At 41.4% G+C, this 16,273-nt stretch overlaps 1 protein-coding gene across 1 annotated transcript in view; it reads left to right on the plus strand.

The window, feature by feature from the left end:
• Positions 1-5,466, plus strand: part of CDIN1 (CDAN1 interacting nuclease 1) — a 274,081-nt gene extending 268,615 nt beyond the window's left edge. Inside the window, exon 11 of the mRNA XM_049613299.1 lies at positions 3,590-5,466. Coding sequence (XP_049469256.1) covers positions 3,590-3,611 — 22 coding nt within the window. The 3' untranslated portion in view covers positions 3,612-5,466. The remainder of the gene's footprint in view (positions 1-3,589) is intronic.
• The last annotated feature ends 10,807 nt before the right edge of the window (positions 5,467-16,273 follow it).

The following is a 16,273-nucleotide window of genomic DNA, read 5'->3' on the forward strand; positions in this document are numbered from 1 at the left end:
TGGCAAAAGTGTTCGGTCACAGAACAAGAAGTCTAGTGTTACCATTCAGGAATGGCAGATCTCTTTAAGTTCTTCCCAATGGCTTTTATGGCAATGAAGAAACCAAGGAGCATATTTTTCTTGCCATCTCACATGCTGTTTTTAGTCTTTATCTGGCAACATGCCTGGAGTGTGAGGGTTGGTCTCTAGATAGATCTTTAAGGTTTTCTCCTCGCCAATTACCATCACTCAAATACCCTCATTATCAGTGGGTATCTTAAACTCTGGGTTACACCTCCTTTTTAATTCCACTTCCAGAAGTAGAGCTTCTGAAATAGATACTTCTATTAATGATGTCACTCAGCTGACCATTTGTGTCTAAAGATGGAGTTGGAAAGACAACAGTTTCTGAAAGAAAAGAAGAGGTAAATAACCCAGTGATAAAGTTTTTTATAGACAAAGCCGTATTATCTCTACTTAATAGGACATAAAAATTAATGTTGTACAAGGAGCCTAAATTTCCAAAAGTAAAATGACCGGCATACATCAGTATTAGATTCCTTTTTTTTTTTTTTTTTTTTCCTTCTACAATCTTACACCAGGCCTCATGGATAACAAGTATCTTTAATCTCCAGTTTCTTTCATCTCCCTCTCTAACAAGCATCTAAGAACTTTCTCACTCCTGTCATATTTCCATTTCTAGTTCCTAAAGTCTGTTCAAGACCTAAGCATAGAAAAAAATGACTGAAAGGGAATTTAAAGAAGTTGTAATATTCAAGTCAAATTTGAATGACACTATATTTGTGTAGATTTGGGGAAAATACTTTGTATAAACCCAAGGGAGAATTAATGTATTTCCATTCTGCTTAGCAGTATCATGGAGAATGTCCAGAAGAAGTAGGTGGCATTTGAACTGATTCTCATACTTGGCCCAGTGGTGGACCTAGGCGTTTCTGATTTAGACCATAGAATGAGCAAAGCCACAGGAGAGGGAAAACGGCATATTTGGTGGTCTGATGAGCTGTCCAGTGGAATTTGACTATCAGTGTGTAGAAGGTTTGGGGAAGTGGAATAATTCAAGGTGGTAGAAAGTCATCTTGGGCTTTATTCTGTCAGTAAACAAGAAATACGGGAGGCTTTAAGTAGTAGTATCTCCAATAAAACTCAGTTTGCTCAAACAAGCTTTTATCAACTAACCAATGCTTTGAGATGGTATAATCCATTCGAACAACTCTCCACCAGTCTCACGCATGTGTGCTCAGCTGGCTACAGCTTTCTGGCCACAGATGAGTCACTGTGTTGCTCTTGAACCACAGGACTTTTAAAAGTAAACCTGAGAGAGGGACGCATGGGCGGCTCAGCCAGTTAAAGCTTCTGACTTCAGCACAGGTCATGATCTCACCTAGTCAGTGGGGACCCCGATTTGGATCCCCTGTCTCCCTCTCTCTCTCTCTCTCCCTCAGAAATAAATAAGAATAAGAAACATTGAAACAAAATAAAGTAAAAATAAACATTAACAAAAAAGTAAACCTGAAAGAGGAGGTGAGCTACCCCACCTTCTTCTAGTGGTAGGGGTAAGGTTAGGCACAGACAACTGGGGCTAAGTGATTGGCAGCCAGGAAAAGATTGCGGAAATAGAAAAGGGCGATGTCATTTAGGACTTCCTTCCCGGGAACTTCCTTCCAATTCTCATTGTTCTTCTGTCGACCTCCTCCTTCCTCTCATTTCTTCCCAAGAAAAGGAAAGACTGGTAAAAGAAGAGTTTTGTCTGTATGAAACTGAACTAGCCTTTTCTCTCTAGAGGCATAGAGTCATAGAGCTCAGAGGCCAATGGCACTTAGTTGGGTGGAATGCTTGGCACACCTGAGGACGATACCACAGAAAGTTCATTCTGCATAGTAAAAATTGCCCAGGGGCTGTGATGTACCCTATTTTGAGTGGCCTGTGGCACTCAAAGTGTTCCTTATTATGGAGCATTCCCCATATTATTGCCAGAATTCCTGATGCAGCTAGCTTGAGTATTTCCTGTCTACTTCATCCCTACTTCCAAAGTCTGTTGATGGAGATGAAGCCCTCTATCACCTCTTACTTCAAACACTGCAAGAGTTTCCCAACTGGTGGTAGCGATGATGGTGGTGGTGGTGATAGTTACCTTTGGGAGCTTTCGTTGGGGTCAGGCTTTTTTTGTTTTGTCTTTCACACTCCTTTCAAAAACATTTTTTTTTTAAATTTCAAACTTGTGGAAAATTTGCAAGAAAAACGCAGATACCTTGGACATCCTTTCCTGATATTCACCAATTTTTATGTAATTTTGCAACGTGTGCCTTGGCATTCTCTCTCTCCTTCTGCATAGTTTCTTCTAAACAGTCAAGAGTTGGTTGCATACATCACGCTACTTTACCCATTCGGTGTGTATTTTCTTATATAACTTTAGTATAGTCATAAAATTGAGAAAATTTAACGTCGACACAATCCTTTTATCTAAAGTCTGCATTCCAATTTCATTTACTGTCCCAACAGTGACCTTTATAACATTCCCCACCTCCACCCCCCAGTACAGAGTTTAGTAGTCTAGGATCATGAATCATAGGTATCCTGGATGTGGAACAGTTAGGTAGACTTTCCTTTGAATAATGCAGGCCAGTTAACTTATTTCTGGAATGTCCCTCGATATGTGTTTGTTTGATGTGTCAGACGACTACTTTCAGATTGTGCTGTTGGAGTTGGAATACCAAGGAATGACGTTGTGTCCTTTTCACGGTTTCATGTTGGAGACAAATCACCTTGTCTGGTCATGTTAGCTTTGATCACTTAGCTAAGGTATTGTCTGTTTTCCCCACTGTATAGCTAATACTTTTCCTTTTGTAATAACTAAGTAATTTACAGTGAGACCCTTCAATATAATATAAATATCCTGTTCTTCATCAACTTTCCTCAATTAGTGTTGATGATTCTTGACTGAATACATTTTTTCTGTGATAGTTGCAAAATGATGTTTTGAAGAATTTCATCAGTCCTCCTGTCTTGACCAGTTGACATACTGCTGTAGAAAAGGGCTTTCTCTCATTTATCTATTTAACATTATAGACTCATGAATTCTTATTTAGTAGATTTTGATCCATTACTTTGTTTTGGTGCCCAAATTAGCCCTGCAAGGTGTTCCAGGTTCATTTTTTTTTTTTTAACCTTTCCTGTTCCTGCTGTGGAATCTGTAAGGCATCATTATAAATAAATAATTTCCCAAACCTACAAAATGGGTACTATTGTTGTTTCCATTATATGGGGGGAGGAAGGAAGTCACAGAGAGGTGAAATAAATGGCCCAAAGTCATAGAGCCATAAAGCGGTGAAACCACAAATGTTGCTGCTTCTAGTCTTGTCAATCCCCATACCCCTGACCCCCAAGTTCCGCCCCGCCCCACCATGGTCTACTCTCCACAAAGTTAACAGAATGCTGTACCTCAGATGAAATCTGAATCTCTTCCGCCACACAACAATGCCTTGGCACCTGGTATCCACACGCTAAATATTGTTAAAGTGAATGGAATTAAATTGACAAGTTAACGAATAAACACTATCACTATTTTCTCCTTTGCCATTTTTTTTTTCAGTGATTGGGCCCAAGGAGCATAAAATGGATTCCTAGCATGAAGTGAGAAGAGAAGAAGTGAGGATGCTGTCATAGCCTTTGGGGCAGGCCTGAGGATGCCTCATAGGGTATCTACCCCTATTGCCGATTTGGATGTTCTTATCCCTCAGTAACCTCCACCTCTACATCTGAAATCCCACTGTAGTGACGTTCTCAGTCCATTCGCCCACATTCCCCTAAGTCTCAGAACCTCTCTGTTGTTTTTTCCAAGAAAACATGCCACCCTTGTATCACTGACTTTACTCCCAGTCAGCACCTTATGTCCTTTCCTTCTTTATTTTAGACCCAATGGTTCAGTAATTCAAATACTCCCCAGGCTCTAGCCTCAACTTCCTACCTGTTCTTTCCCTACAAACTCTCAGATTGTGAAGAATCCACTTACCTCATTCCTCCACTGAAACGCCAGAGGCGCATCTAGAGAAAAATCACACAATCATGTGGATGTTGGCAAGTTTCAGCAAGCTCTTCACCTGATTCTGATCAGCTTCTTCCCCACTCCCCTCAACTGTGATTCTAAGCTTTACTCTCTCTCTCTTTATGTTCTTTCCCCACCACCCTCTTTCTCTGACAGCCTCCTACAACTGGAGGAAAATCCAGGCTATCGAGCAGAACCAATACCTCTATTTAATCCACACGTACACTTGCCTTTACTTCCTTTCTTTTTGCAAGTCTTAGTGAAGAGGTGACTTTTAACTTGTACAAAACATATCTTATGCTCTGGACCCCAGCCTGTACTACCACTTTGCTTTATGAAATTATATCTACTTTTTTCTACAGATGTAATCTCTCAGTCGTTCTGTACATCTTTTATTGCTTTCCCTTCAGCCATACAAATAAGCTCCATTCTCATCTTTAAAAGTAAAATATCCTTTGATCCTACATCTTCCCTTTATCTATTACCATATTGTTTTTATTTTTCCTATGAGTAGGATTCTTCATATTAGTTTACACCCACTGCCTCCACTTTCTCACTTCCCTTTTGTTCCTTAAGCCACTTTAGTTGACCATCTGCCTGTATCATTTCACTGAAACTCCCTTCTCCAAGGTCACCCATGACCTCTTACCGTTAAATTCATTGGACAGGCCTTATCTTATTTAACTCTACCCTCCCTTTTATCTTGTTTTCCTTCGAAAAAAAATTCATTAGACATTGAAGATACTATAGTGAACCAAACATATCTGACCTTGTCCTTATGGAATGCATAGTCCAGGAGAAACATACATTAAACAAAGAGCTACAGGATTAATTATTAAGTGTAAATGCGATGTGCTACAAAGAAAATTTAAACGTTATTACGAGAATAGAGGATCTGGCCTAATCTGGAGGGGGAAATGGTAAAAACAAAACAAAAACCATTTGTGAAAATGGCACTCAAACTGAGAACTGAAGAATGAGTAGCAGTTAGCCCAGTTAGAGGTGAGGGGTGGTGGAGAGAAGAACCTTCTAAACTGAGAAAACAAAATGCAAGAGCCCAAGGATGGGCAGGAGGCTAGACTGTCCAGGCACCATAAAAAAGGGCAGTGTGATTGGATCAAAGAGAATGAGGGGATTCCAGGTGGGGCTGGAGACAAGAAGGATAGGCATGAAATCACTCAAATGTTTAGAACATGGTAAGAAATTTGGACTTTATCCTAAGAATGATAAGTTTCCATTGAAGAATTTTAAATAGGAATATGGTGGGATAAGACTTGACTCCAGATCCCCTGACCGTCAAGTCCAAATAATGGCAGCTTGGACTAAAATGGTGGCAATGGAGATACAGAGAAGCATATGGATTAAAGATGCATTTAGGAGTTAAAATTATGAGACCCTGAAATTTACTGGATTGGGGGATAGAAGTAATAAAAAAAAAAAAAAAAGAGCAATACGGGTAAACCTAAATTTCTAGCACAAGCAACTGAGTGGACAATGATCCCTTTTACTAAAATAATGAACACAGGAGAAGGTATATCCTTGGATGTGAAAATTAGGAGTTTGAGGTGCCTCCAGACATGTGGAGATGTCCATGGATAGTTGGATATATAGGTCTAAAGTTCAAGAGCAACTCTGGGCTGAAGATAGAAATTGCGAGTCATCAGCAAATGGAGGAGGCATAACTGAAGCCAAAGGAGGATGTGAGATTGGCTGCAGAGATCAGAAGAGGGAAGAAAAGCCTTGTGCCTTCCTAGTTACCCATACCCTCTGCGCTAAGGCCCTGTGAGCTACTAGATCTCTGACCTATTGTTTCACTCTCTTTTATTTCTTTGCACATACGATTCCCTCTTGATATGCCTTTCTCACCTCTTTCTTTACTCTAATTTCTTCTCCAAGACTCGATTCCAGTGCCAACTCCTCTACAAATCTTCCCATTGGTTAGATGCTGCTTCTATCTGGTCTTAAAATTCCCTATACATACTTCTAACTTAACACGCATCACACTGTAATGTAATGTTTGTCCCTCCAATAGACGGTAAATTTTTTTTTTTTAATTTTTAATGGTTGTTTGTTTTCGAGAGAAAGTGAGGTAGAGTAAAAGCAGAGGAGGGGCAGAGAGAGAGGGAGACATGGAATCCAAAGCAGGCTCCAGGCTCCAAGCTGTCAGCATAGAGCCCAATGCGGGACTCAAACCCATGAACTGTGAGATCATGACTTGAGCTGAATTTGGATGCTCAACTGACTGAGCCACCCAGGTGCCCCCCTAGACTGTAAGTTTCTTAAAGACAGAACTCTACATTTCTCTTTGAGTCCTAGGGCCTAGCACAGGGCGAGATATCTAACAGTCTCAACACACACTTGGAAGAAAGAAAAAAGTTCTGTTAGGCAAAGTTTTCTATGTGAATCATGCAATCTTTGATTGTTACAGCCAGAATGAACTCTGGATATTTTCTACTCCAGCATATTTTACTGGCGGGGTGGGGGAACTGAGGCCCAATCACATATTAATCAGTTGCAGAAACATATTTAGCATCTATATTTTTCTGGTTCCCAGACTAGTGGTCTTCCCGTTGTCTGATAACCAAACAACCCAAGAAACTACTCAATGATGTGCATGCAAAATGTGTGCCATGTAGGTCTTTTTTAAAGCTAGAATACTAAAAACCACTAAAAGGTGGGATTTGAAAAGAATATTGAAATATACTGAAGAAGACATCTTTTTTAAAGGTAGAATTCTTTTTTTTATTTTATTTTTTTTATTTACTTTCAAATTATTTTTATTTTTATTTTTATTTAAGTCCAAGTTAGTTAACATAGAGTGTAATAATGGTTTCAGGAGTAGAATTAGTGATTCATCACTTACATATAATACCCAGTGTTCATCCCAACAAGTGCTCTCCTTCATGCCCATCACCTAAGTGAGCCCATCCCCCCACCCATTTCCCCTCCGGCAACCCTCAGTTGGTTCTCTGTATTTAAGAGTCTCTTACGGTTTGCCTCCTCCTCTGTTTTTATCTTTTTTCTTTCCCTTCCCTTGTGTTTGTTTCCTTAAATTCCACATATGAGTGAAATCATATGATATTTGTCTTACTCTGACATTTTGCTTAGCATAACACATTCTAGTTCTTAAAAGATACATATACAGGTCCAAATATATAACTGAAATGACCTTAAGAGATCTAGAACAAATTCAGAATCTATACTACTATTGAGTTTCTGCATGAATAATAAAAGCAAAAGATTTCTAAATTGTATGGATTGTTCATACACGGTCCTATCTAGGCTGGGAGGGAGTATAGGAGGTTGACTAGTTCATTGATAACACCAATAATAATGTGGCAACTGATATTTGTTGAATCTTCCCCATGAACCAAGTACTAGAATGAATTTTTTCATACATAAATTCACGTGATCATCCTGTTAAAGCCCTGTGAGGAGTTTGAAAACTTTAGCTATCGTCTTAAGGTCACATAGTTAACTGGTGGCTGGGCCAGGGCTTAGACTCAGGCAGTATGATTACAAAGGTATGTTTGAGGGGGCGCCTGGGTGTCTCAGTCGGTTGGGCGGCCGACTTCGGCTCAGGTCGTGATCTCTGGGTCTGTGAGTTCGAGCCCCGCGTCGGGCTCTGTGCTGACAGCTCGGAGCCTGGATCCTGATTCTGTTTCTGTGTGTCTCTCTCTCTCTCTCTGCCCCTCCCCCATTCGCGCCCTTTCTCTGCTTTTCAGAAATGAATAAATGTTAAAAAAAAAATATATATATATATATGTTTGAAACCACTGGGCTCTCCCGCCTTTAATTAAACTTGTATATCCTCCCCACTTAAGCGGCTCAAACTGACAGTGTATTCTGTTTGCTGATCTCTTTTGAAAGAAAAAAAAAAGTTAAAAGGGGAAGAGTTATGCCACAGAGTCATCCCTAATTGATAGAAAAGACATGAAACAAACCATTCTCTCTTTCCCAATCACTTCTTTGGGTCTGAAAGAAAAATATTTAAGTGAAGAGAAGATAAATATTTGTTCGTTCATAAGCTAGGCTCCATTACATTTTCTTCTTTATAGAAAAAATACATAACTGTGTAATATCTTCTATTTGTCCACATTTCTCCGTGTGTTTTGGTGTCAGTGCTATCTCGGATTATAAACTGTAGATGGCAGTGATCAAGTTAAGGTTTGTGCAGCGTCTGGACAATGTTACGTATATTGCATAATACATAATAAACACTATTTGTAATTATAATAAGGGTGAGTTCTGGAAGAGGTAAACAAGGGTATAAAATTCATCTTCCGTATGGTTATTATTCCATTTATATGAGGAGTCCACTAAATTCACTGAACCATAGCAGGCCACATCTGTTTGAAAACCTACCAGTTTTTATGAACATTAAATAAAAATGGTTAGATTTAATGACAGTTTATCATATTCATGCAAAAGTAATGAAATGAAACTAGCGAAAAGGAGGCCACACTGATAAGGAAAGGAGTTCTAAATGCTAACAGGTTCAATGTTTTATTTTTGATGCTTTCAAAAATCAAATATCTGCTACTTATGCTCCAGAACTTTGTAACTGGGGGGGACATTTTTGCCTCAGTGTTGTGTTCTTTCTTGCTTAAGTACTAACCTACTAGTATAGATTCAGAAAATATGCCTAACATATTTACCCACGAACTTTCCTCACGAAAGCTAGGTTTTTGAACCTTAAGAGAAACTGCTTGGATGAACAACTTTACCACAAGGAGACACAATGGACACATTCCTTAAACAGAACGAAGATAAAGCTGGGGGGTTGGGTGAAGAGAGCAGCAGACAGGAAGTGAAAAATAAGTTCTCCTCGCTGTATTTTATAGGTGAAGTAAATTCTACTTGGATTAGACCTTCTAAGTTACTATGACAGAGGGTAAAGAGAGGTGGAAAGGAAACTTTGAGTGACATTTTTGACAGCACGCTACAGAAATAACAATTTGACAGAAGAGGCCATCATAAATATAAGATCATCTCAGGCATGAATAGGATTTCCCTTAATGTAAAAAATATGGAGCAGGTGTAGGATTCAATTTGGGGTGAAGAGAAAGAGCCAGGCGGGCAGATTACCTAGAAGCAAGCTACGAGGGCTCAAGTCAAAGAACTCTCATATCAGTTTAAATATCCCTAGTGAACATTTTTGGAGATTTCGAGGTATTGCTCTCAGTTACTCCTATTTATATCTGTTTCTGGCTTGATTGAGTGGGATGACGTATAACTAATAAATAGAGAAGGTTGGGATTCCTATTAATCCAAAGTTTGTTTTTGTGCCAGTACTGAGATCTATTTATCCTTCAGGTAGACGATAGATCTCATTCTTCCCTAATCAATACAGACATCACAGATGAACAACAAATCTTCATACTGGCAAACAGACCAGTCAATATCTTATTATTATTTAATAAGAATTTCATTGTCAGTGCGCTGGGAAGAAAAATATTAGTAGAGAAGTCTGCATGTAGCATTATAAATACTGCTCTAATATAAAGGACAGAAGATGGAAAAGCACCATGTCCCAAGAAAAATTAGCCTCCAGTGAAGAGCTTTGGGATCTTGTCGGGAGCTGCAGCTAACTCGTTTTCTGAGTTGGACTGGTTAGTTGCCATCTTGAGCCTTCCAGTTCTCTGTCAGAAGGGCAAAAGGGGTTGACCAAACTTCTCCCCAAAGCCCACCTTTCAGCTCTGAGATCTGAGACAAGTAAATAACTTACTCTGAATTTTGATTAGGTTAAGGATTTAACAATCAGCTGAAGCAGGATGAGTAACCCATAACGTGTTCCAGAAAAATAGGAAATGACATGTTGAAGAGCATTTAAATGGAACAAAACAGATTTGTGTGTGTGCCACTATTGATACACAAATGTTGAATGTGTTTTCCTGTATCTACTGAGTGTGATTGATAGGAGATACATGAATTTCAAGGTCTGGGAATTGAAGTAAATTATTGTCAGTGGTATCACTTCTTTAAAAAAAAAATTACACCCTTAAAGAGAACAGACAAATTGACACAAGATACACATAAAGCATCAAATTAGCACAAACATCCACTTACAGTTGTGAATACATGTGAATACATATGTGTATATGTGCACGTGTACATACAGATAGATGGGTACATGTGAATGTATATGTAGTTGGGAGATTTTCAGAAAATTGGAGGAACATTTAAAAAATTGTTGATGGGGGCGCCTGGGTGGCTCGGTCGGTTAAGCGTCCGACTTCGGCTCAGGTCATGATCTCACGGTCCGTGAGTTTGAGCCCTGCGTCGGGCTGTGCTGACAGCTCAGAGCCTGGAGCCAGTTTCAGATTCTGTGTCTCCCTCTCTCTCTGCCCCTCCCCTGTTCATGCTCTGTCTCTCTCTGTCTCAAAAATAAATAAACGTTAAAAAAAATTAAAAAAAAATTGTTGATGATTTTTAGCATGCTTAGCACTTCTGTTTTGAAAACAACTTGTCTTCCTTTTCAAAATGTATGTGCCAAGCTGGCTCTGATGTCAGAATGAGCCATCTTCACAGGATTGGGTCAGCCCCCGCTCAAGGATTCTTTGACAGAAAAGAAACCAGTGGTGGGATGGTAATTGAGCCATTAAGTCTCAGATCTGTAGCATCTTTTCCAAAACACTACCAAACTCTTGAATGTCTAATCAAGAGAAGGAAAGATGAGTTTGTCTTTTACTGAATTTTTATTGAATGTTTTATTTTATTTATTTTGAGAAAGCAGGGGAGGGACAGAGGGAGATGGAGAGAAAGAATCCTAAGCAGGCTCCCAGTTGCCAGTGCTGAGCCTGACGTGGGGCCCAAACTCAGGAACTGGGAGATCATGAGCTGCGCCGAAATCAAGAGTTGGACGCTTGACCAACTGAACCACCCAGGCACTCCATTTTTTACTGAATTGTTAAATCTTTATCTTCACCCTCTCCCTTTATTCCTCCACCTCTCATTTCAATTCCCCCCACTTTGAGACTAAAGCATGAATAAGTCTGGTGCAGAAAGAGGAAAACAAAGAGAAAACTTGGCTCATCTCTCTTCCATTGCTGTGTTCTTTCCCCTCTCAATTCTGTTTGTATCTAACTTAGATTATGTCTGCTTAAATTCTCTTTATACCCAGGATATTTTAGGTTTGCAGTATCTTTGCACTGAATTAAAATAACTTGAAATTTGAAACCCATAATGTCACAAATATTTTACAGATCAACTTGATGTAGAACATAAATGAATCTCAAGTGAGAAAAGCACAAATGTAGATTTCCTTCACAAGAAGTTGTAAGCACCTGCTGTCACCTTACAGGATTTTTAAAGTTTACGAACGAGGCCACTAGAGGTAAGTTCATGTTTAGCAAGATCACACCAAAAAAAAAAAAAAAGAGAGAAAGACAGAAAGACAGAAAGAAAAGAAAAAGAAATTGAATTGATAGGAGCCCACCCTGGGTCTAATTTAAAAGTTTCCATTTATGTCATGTCAGATTTGGGGAGACTGAGCCCTCACTGAATGCATTGGTCTGTCTCCCGGACTTGATACCAGGGTTCATGACTGCAGTTCCTGGCACAGTCATAAATATTCATACCTCGGCTAATAATTTGCAAGCCAAATTCATTTGGCTTTTTTCACCCCATCAATCTTATAATTAATAAGGGTGGTGCTCTTGTTTCACTTTCCTCCAAAAGAAAAGATAAATGAAATAAAGAGTCATCCTGTACATTTAAATAGGAGTGCCTCTCACTGATTAAAAGCTGATGCTATCATATAATGGTCGAAGGAGAGGTTTCAGCTATTTCTCTCCCTGGTGGTGGACTGGGGAGGGGGAGGGAGATAAGAGCAAAGGAACCATTTCCAGATGTGGCGGCATGAGCCTTGATCTGAAGAGCTTGGTTATCTATTAAATAATGCATAGGAAAACTTTGAGATACTATGTTGAAAGCGAGTTGTAGGGGATATATTTACAAATTGCACTCTTATCTAGTGTTTGGATAGACAGACATTGTGTATAGCATGCCAACATCCAGAGAATTAGATTCTCAACAGTCTGCAGGTTCTGTCTGCAGGTTAGAAATTCAGAGATAGTTTAGAAAGTTGTCAGAGGGGCTCCTGGGTGGCTCAGTCAGTGGCTCACTTCGGCTCAGGTCATGATCTCGTGGTTCGTGAGTTTGATCCCCACGTGGGGCTCTGTGCCGGCAGCATGGAAGGATCCTGGAGCCTGTTTTGGATTCTGGTCTCCCTCTCTCTCTGCCCCTCCCTCACTCATTGTCTGTCTGTGTTTCTCTCTCTCTCTCTCTCTCTCAAAAATAAACAGTAAAACAATTTTTAAAGAAAGTTGTCAAAATTTAGTGATTATTGTCTTTAAAGTGACTGCCTTCGAATTGGAATGATAGCTGCATTTCTAAATCTAATTGTAAAGACTTGGTCTCCACAGAAGCATTAAAGGAGGCATACGTGACAAAATGACTTTACAAATAAATCATGGTACATAGGACATGGTGTAAATTGTCTGCTCCCATTGGATTTTCTAAGGTCATTTATAGCAGAGCAGATAATCAAACTGAACATAATTTAGAAATAAAATTTTGATAATTGAGCTAAGTAACTTGAACTTGTCAATCACCTGTGACCTTATTCTATTTACACTTCACTTGAACATTCTAAAGTCCTAAGGCCGATGGATAAGCTTCGAGTATAAACGACTGCCCTCACTTTGTTGTGGGTGTATCACCCCTTCTGAGCAGATTACTTAATCTGTATTAAAATGAAGAGATGGGGGGCGCCTGGGTGGCTCAGTTGGTTAAGCCTCCGACTTCAGCTCAGGTCATGATCTCACAGTCCATGAGTTTGAGCCCTGCATCGGGCTCTGTGCTGACAGCTCAGAGCCTGGAGCCTAGTTCAGATTCTGTGTCTCCCTCTCTCTCTGCCCCTCCCCTGCTCATGCTTTGTCTCTCTCTGTCTCAAAAATAAATAAAAACATTTTTAAAAAATTAGATAAATAAATAAAATGAAGAGACGGGATAAATATGTACCCAGAAAAAGCTTTGTAGTTAGGTATTTGCCTCAAATTGTCTTTTACGGAAACTTTAAGGATGCAAAACTGTGTTATTTTTTGTGTATTGGTTAGTTTGTTTTAGGAGTTCTTACCACTTGAGATACTTTTTTTTTTTTTTAAGGTTTATTTATTTTTGAGAGAGAGTATGAGCAGGGGAGGGGCAGAGAGAGAAGGAGCAGAGGATCTGAAGTGGGCTGGCTTTGTGCTGACAGCAGAGAGCCCGATGTGAGGCTGGAACTCACAAACCCGGAGATCATAACCTGAGCAGAAGTTGGAATCGCGACCGACTGAGCCACGCAGGTGTCCCCACTTGAGATATTCTTGAGACACCCCCCTGCTTCTACATCATGGTGTGAAGGTGGCATACGGGGCGGGGGGGGGTGGATTTCAGGCGCTCCTAGTGTTCTTTATCCTTAAAGCTTGTAAGTGTCATGTTCTCTAAAAGCATGTGATGTTCAGGGCAATCCTTTAAAAATGTGTAAGCACAATTTGTACCTTAATTTTTACACCTAATTCTATGTGAATATAATTACACCTTCGATTTACTGTAAAAAAAAAAAAAGTTTTCCTCTCTTGACATTGAAAACAGGGGAGTAATTGTGGGAGAAGCAAGCCTAAGTCTGACTGGGCCTCCTTACATTCTGTTCCCAGACTTAATGCAGTCAATGGCTGCGGGGCTGAGACTGAGATGGGAACCCATACAATATAAGTGGCTCAGACTGGGACTCTGAGACACCTTTGCAAGGAGTTCTCTGCTGCTGTGGGGGAAGAGATTCTCGTTCTGTCCAAGTTCCTCCCTGGAGAGAATGGGGGTAATTGGCTTTTCCTCACTCTCCACCAAGCCCTTCTCCATCCCGCTTAGCAGAGAGGGTGCTTGGAAAAATGCACGGTTGGGTACTAGAATGTCTTTCCTCTCACCGACTTTTCAAAAGCAGAATTCAACCCACCTCGAGCCTGTGGGGCTCTCTGGGTCTTTGCTGTTTCTCTCCTACTAGGTCACTAAAACCATACAACACAGCAGTTTTCCTGCAGGGCAGCCACAGAAGGATGACAGAGGAATTTGGTGGCCGGGCTTCTGACAGTCGCCCCTTCTCCCATTCCAAACCTGCTCACGGACCCAGAGGCAGACCTTCCCTTCATTCTTAGTGCCGCCCCACGTCACACTGAGGCCCTGCGGACCCCCTCCAAGCAGAGGCTGCTGCAGTGGGCTCGTGCTGGAGCAGGCTGGGCCTGATGGCTGCCCAGCCACCTTCTCTATCTTTACAGGCACTGGAGGCTGATCGCTTAAATTCAGGCAGGGCTCTTGGATCACAGACTTGCTCACCCACCAATGTAGGACCTGAGGACTAAATCCCATCCTAATTCTCTTCCCAGCAGCCAGGAAAGGCAAAGATCATGGGGGATGAGGAAGGTGAAAAGCTACCCCCTCATCCAACCCTCACTCAGGGCTGCATGGGCCTCATTCCATACTGAGTTCTCCCTGGGGCACCAGCTGTGCTGGTCCTCAGCCAGGGAGACCTGAGGGGTTTTGCAAATAAGTTTTTGGTATTTTTAAATTATTTTTTATTGATTTTTTGTTTTGTTTTTTGAGAGAGAGCAAGCTGGGGAGGGGCAGAGACGGGGGGGGGGTATGGGGGGGGGGTGTGCGCGGGGGGTAGGGGTAGACACAGAATCTGAGGCAGGCTCCCAGCAAAGCACAGACCCCGAAGCAGGTTCAAACTCACAAACCGTGAGATCATGACCTGAGTCTAAGTGGGACACTTAGCTGACTGAGCCACCCTGGTGCCCCACAAATAAGTTTTTGTTTTGATCTGATCTTCTTTCCTCTTTGTCAAGGCCTGGTGGCAGAAGCCAACAGAAATAGGGTAGGATTGGGCCAGAGAAAAGATAGTAATTGCGGAGCTTTGTGGTTATTTCTGTACACGTGTGCCTAGGTCACCCGGCATGTTTGTAGAAGGAGGTGGGGAGGGCAGAGACAGAATGTACGAGGCTAGGGAGCTGTAGACCAAGTGGCTCTGTGTAACTCAAACACCGCAGCCCCCAACTATTGTCGCCTCACCTCATGGGTCCGGAACAGCCACCTATCCTTCAGGGTTCATCTAAGTCTTTTTATGCGTCAGCCCCAAGCCCTGTTCCTCAGGATGTAGAGAGAGAGAGAGAGAGAGGCTTGTGGGGAAAGTGGGGCTGGAGTGGCAGGTGGCAAAGGTTCAGACAAGAGAGCTGGGCTCCAGGGTGTCTGGCTGGGCTGCCCAGCCCTCAGCCCTCTGGCCTGCAGGCCTACCTGCCTTCAAATCCTTCATCACAGGGCTTTCCTTCCACTGATTTGGCTTATTCTCTATAAGAATGGAAATTATGAATTGTATTGTTATTTTTTGAAGTCACATCCACCTGAGAACGTGTCTACCAGGCAAGGTGAATGGAGAGCTAAGAAAAGTTTGGGTAATTCCAAATGAAATTTACTATGAATAACCCTTTGTGTTAGAGCTAAAATGGGGCTACTTTGGGACAGCGACTTGGATTGGCCCTGTATTGGGATGGAAATAATGCTCCTGACAGATTACTAGGCATGTGTACATGGTATCATCATTGTCCTAAACATCCCATTTCTAGTGATTTCAAAAAGTGAACGGGTTGACCCAGCCCAAGAGCCCCCTTCTGTGTCAGTATGTTGTGGAGAAATACTTGAGGGTCTGCGTGAAATCCACCAAGACAGGCAAAATAGAGGAGGGGAAAGGGAAAGTCACACGAACTCTGGCAGAGATGACAAAAGGGAAGAGGGAACTAGAGAGAAAACAAGGAGAGATGGACAGAGGGGAGGAAGACAGAGGGTAGAGGAAGAGAGAGACAGAGACGTTTTCGCTCGTGCACACCGAGGGCTTTGAAAGCTTCGACCCTGACCCCCAGACCTGAGAGCATCTCACAAAACAGGTTCAGCTCGTATTTCAGGCGGTCTCCTTGCCTGGTGTCCGCGGTCCCCGGGGCCCTAATTCACTCCTGCCCTCTCTGCACAATGACATTCGAACCTGGGAAAATAATTGCATTAGAGCAGATTACTTATAACCGATAGTTATCCGTCTTTTTCTGTTCGACAGAAGTCTATTAAACTCAGCACAGTCATTACCAGCTGAGCTCTAGAGCGCGCCTTCATTAAGAAAATTAAAATCATACTTTTGAATCCAAGCAA

This window comes from Panthera uncia (assembly GCF_023721935.1).
Source record: "Panthera uncia isolate 11264 chromosome B3 unlocalized genomic scaffold, Puncia_PCG_1.0 HiC_scaffold_1, whole genome shotgun sequence".
Lineage (NCBI taxonomy): Eukaryota > Metazoa > Chordata > Mammalia > Carnivora > Felidae > Panthera > Panthera uncia.